This window comes from Pinus tabuliformis, chromosome 2_2 (assembly GCF_031772625.1).
Source record: "Pinus tabuliformis cultivar Carrire ecotype Pingquan chromosome 2_2, CPIR1, whole genome shotgun sequence".
NCBI lineage: Eukaryota > Viridiplantae > Streptophyta > Pinopsida > Pinales > Pinaceae > Pinus > Pinus tabuliformis.
Window position 1 is genome coordinate 138767753 of NC_142300.1, and position 3991 is coordinate 138771743.

The following is a 3991-nucleotide window of genomic DNA, read 5'->3' on the forward strand; positions in this document are numbered from 1 at the left end:
TATGCTAAAATTTGATATAATTAATAATGATGAAGTTACAAAATTTAAACATTTATACAAACATATTTTTACATTTTTAAAATTTCTTTTAAAAGTTTCACTATTTGATGGCATGAGAAAAGGAATTTAATTTTCAATTTCTCATTTTAAAATTTGATGCTTGTAAACACATATTCATACATCTGAATCACATTTAAAATTATTAATTTTTGATAACTTTCTCTTGTGAGTTTAGTATGGCATATTATATGTATTAATACGTGTATGTAAAATTGGTGTACTTCAAAGATAATTCAAATAAATGTTTGGGGGAGGCGACTTGTAAGCCAAAAAAAAAATTTTATTTGTTTGTATGACATCAATTACATGTTAAAATTAGCTATAATTAATAATGATGAAGTTCAAAATTTTGAAAATTTATACAAGCATATTTTTACATTTTCAAAATTTCCTTTAAAAGACCTGCTGCAATCATCTCTATCTTCCTTTAATAAGAATCTTCTTTTTACGATCGCCCCGGAGACAGATCTGCTGCGCGCGCCTCCCTCTTGCCATGGCAGCCCCTTGACCTTCCCGCGGCCCGTGCCTTGGCAGCTCTGCTGCGAGGCTCTGCGCCCCTTGCTGTCGGGCCTCCTGCCCTCGGGCGCTCCCCTCCATTTTCTTCCTTCCCCGTGTCCCCTTCCCCTCTCCCGTCCCATCCTGCCTTCTGAGCTCCCCCTTGGCCCGCTTTGCCTCCGCGCCTAGCAGCGTTGCTGCTAGGTCGCTCTGGATCTCTCAGCTCCCCGATCATGGCGGCAACGGGCCCTTCTGGACCGGACCAGGACGAACTAATGAAATCCTTTGCCTCCCTCATTCAGGAAAACTCTTCGGAGAAGATCCGGCCTGTTACTTCTCGCTTCGTTAAAAAAATGGATGAGGTCCCAGAAATCCCGCTCCCCCCTGCCCTTCCAAGGAGAGCGGCGGTGGCTCTCGCTGACAGAGGCTTAGTTGGTCAGTTTACGGGCTTATGGCCCTCCCCTCGTACTGTCCAGCGATGGGTTGAAAGAAATTGGAACTCGATGGTTCAAGGCAAGATTGCGATCCATTTTTGTGGAAGAGGGTTCTTCACTTTCCTCTTTGAAACAGTGGAAGATCGAAATTTAATCTTCAGGAATGGCCCATACTTCATGGACACAAGAGGTTTCTACTTGAACAAGTGGACCCCTGACTTCGACCCGGAGATGGACGTCCCCAATGCTGTACCTGTTTGGGTCCGGCTCCCGCACCTGCCCCTTCACTGCTGGGGAGATGAGTCAGTGAAAGCAATCGGAAACGGAATAGGGAAGTACATTGATAGATCGGAACCCAAGGAGAACATGCACGCATGCGCAAGAATTTGTGTTGAAGTGGACTTGGGGAAGGGACTACCAGAAGCCATCAAGCTCAGAGTCGACCAATGGACGCACCTTCAGCAAGTCGACTATGAACAACTCCCATTCAAATGCAAGGTATGTCATGAGTATGGCCATTTCGCTAATAGATGCAGTAAAGCTAATGCAAATCTCTCTGAATCTAACACTGAAAAAGCAGAGGAAGCCTGGGAAATTGTCAAGAAGAAGAGAACCAACCCCCCACATGGAAACAACAAGAATCCAACAGCCTCCCCCCTCCCCCCTATTCAGCAAGGCCCGACTATCCCTTCATCCTCTAATCAGTTCGAAACCCTTTCTGAGGTTGAGCCTCCTTCCCCCCCCCAATCCCCGAGAGCCCCCCCTGTTAACCCCGCCTCCCCTCTGCCCTCCTCTCCCCCGCCCTCCTCCCCACCCCATACTGTAGAGAGAATATTAACCAGGAATAAGTCCAAGGAAAGCAGCACATCTGTAGACCCCCCAAAAAAAGTCGGAAGGAAATCAAATAAAGAAATAAGGGATGAGACCGCAGCAAAAGAAATGACCAGAGGGATTCAACAACCAATGGATACCTATCTGGACAAGACGAAAGGAAATGGAGAAAAAGGGAAAGAGAAAGGAGGTGCCCACTTCAAGACAAATAAATGATGAACCTGGTCTCTTGGAACTGTAGGGGGATGGGCTCCTCCCTTAAGGCTAACGCAGTCCGTGATCTCCTCAAATCAGAACACCCAGACATCCTCCTTCTCCAGGAGACCAAAATCAATGAGCAGGACTTTAAGAACTATCTAAAAAACAACAAAATCTACGAAGGAATAGCAGTAAGCGCATCTGGGGCCTCAGGTGGTATAGGTACCATCTGGGATAATCGAAAATGGACTCTTTTAAGTCAAAGACACAGCAGTTGGTGGATACGCTCAGACATCCAGAATTTAACAAAGACAGAAGAATATACTATCTACAATGTTTACGCCCCTCCCCAACTCCATGACAAAGCGGCCTGCTGGAATTCTATTAAAGAAGACCTCCTGGAAACGCAAGGCAGAAACATTTTTTTAGGGGGGGATCTGAACCTCATAAGAAACTCTGAAGAAAAAATTGGAGGGAATTTTTTGGCTGACCCCTCAAGGGATACCCTGGAAGAAATTATTCTCAACCATAATTTGGTGGATTTCCACCCTCAGAACGGGCGCTTTACCTGGTCAAATAAGAGAGCAGGCAGAAATAACATCAAAGAACGTTTGGATCGCATATTGGTTCAAGAGAGAATAGTAGTTAGTTTTGCATGTATCAAAAGCTTCATCATCCAGGGATACCTCTCTGATCACAAACCAGTGGCCCTAAAACTAGACAAAGGATCGAATATGGGCCCGCTTCCTTTCAGGTATAACAGAGCTTGGGAAAATCAGGAGGACTTCCGAGCGTTGGTTAAAGATCAGTGGTCATCAGAGATCAGAGGGTCCCCGCATTTCGTTTGGGAAACCAAGATTAAACTCCTCCGATCGGCCATAAAACAGTGGGCCAAATTCAAGGCAATTGAAGAGGAAAAAACCAAAACAGAGCTCCAAGATAAGTTAACGCTATGGAATCAATAGAAAGAGGCAAGACAGGACACGGAAGAAGAGCAGATCAAAGAGATGGAACTTCAAAAAGAGCTGTACAAGTTAAATAGAAAAGAGGAGGAGGAACAAAGGCAAAAGTCAAGGTGTCTTTGGCTTAAGGCGGGAGATAGGAACACTTCCTTCTTCCACAACAGTATGAAAATGAGGAGAGCTGCAAACAATATTGAAAAGATTACAGTGGATGGTTCAGAATTAAAAGAGCAAAATGAAATCATGGAGGCAGCGTCTTCCCACTTCCAAAATCTTCTCACGGAGGATCAACACGACAGAGGAGGCATGGAAATCCTTGACACATTGGAAAGCAAAACCTCTGATGTACAAAACGCTGAGCTGGACAAACAGTTTACTGAAGAAGAGATAGAGCTAACAATCCGCAACATGGCCTCAGACAAGGCCCCGGGACCAGATGGGTTCACGATAGACTTCTACAAAGCTCATTGGGACATCATTAAAAAGGACTTCATTAGAGTGGTTAGGAACTTTTTCCAAAAAAGCAAGATGGGTAGTGGTATGAAGTCCTCCTTTCTGGCCCTAATACCCAAAGAGCCCAACCCTCTCTCTTTCAACCGCTTCCGACCTATCTCCCTCTGTAATGTGTCCTACAAAATCATAACCAAAATCCTTGCCAACAGACTTAAACCTATCCTCCCCTCCCTCATCTCTGAAAATCAAGGTGGTTTTGTCCCAAAGAGGCAAATAGCAGACAACGTAATCCTCATCCAAGAGGCCATTCACAGCAGTATGAACAGGAAAGAGAAGGGTATGATAATGAAATTGGACATGGCAAATGCTTTTGATCGGGTAAACCACTCCTTTCTCCTTGCAGTCCTCAAAAAGCTTGGTTTATGAGAACTCTTCATCAGCAGGGTGCAAGAGTGCATCTCGGGCAATTGGACAGCTCCTCTCATTAATGGGAGACCCAGCACAGCTTTCAAAAGCACTAGAGGCCTGAGACAAGGTTGCCCTCTCTCTCCTTTCCTC

At 44.9% G+C, this 3991-nt stretch overlaps 1 protein-coding gene across 1 annotated transcript; it reads left to right on the forward strand.

Annotated features, from left to right (window-relative positions):
• The first annotated feature begins 2065 nt into the window (after positions 1-2065).
• On the forward strand, positions 2066-2983 carry LOC149191691 (uncharacterized). Its single transcript, XM_089406746.1, has one exon. It carries the CDS (start codon positions 2066-2068, stop codon positions 2981-2983), a length of 918 nt encoding a protein of 305 aa, XP_089262872.1.
• The last annotated feature ends 1008 nt before the right edge of the window (positions 2984-3991 follow it).

What these genes read in the sequence shown, in the direction of transcription:
- LOC149191691 (XM_089406746.1), top strand. Translation starts at nt 2,066, where the DNA reads ATGGGCTCCTCCCTTAAGGCTAACGCAGTCCGTGATCTCCTCAAATCA.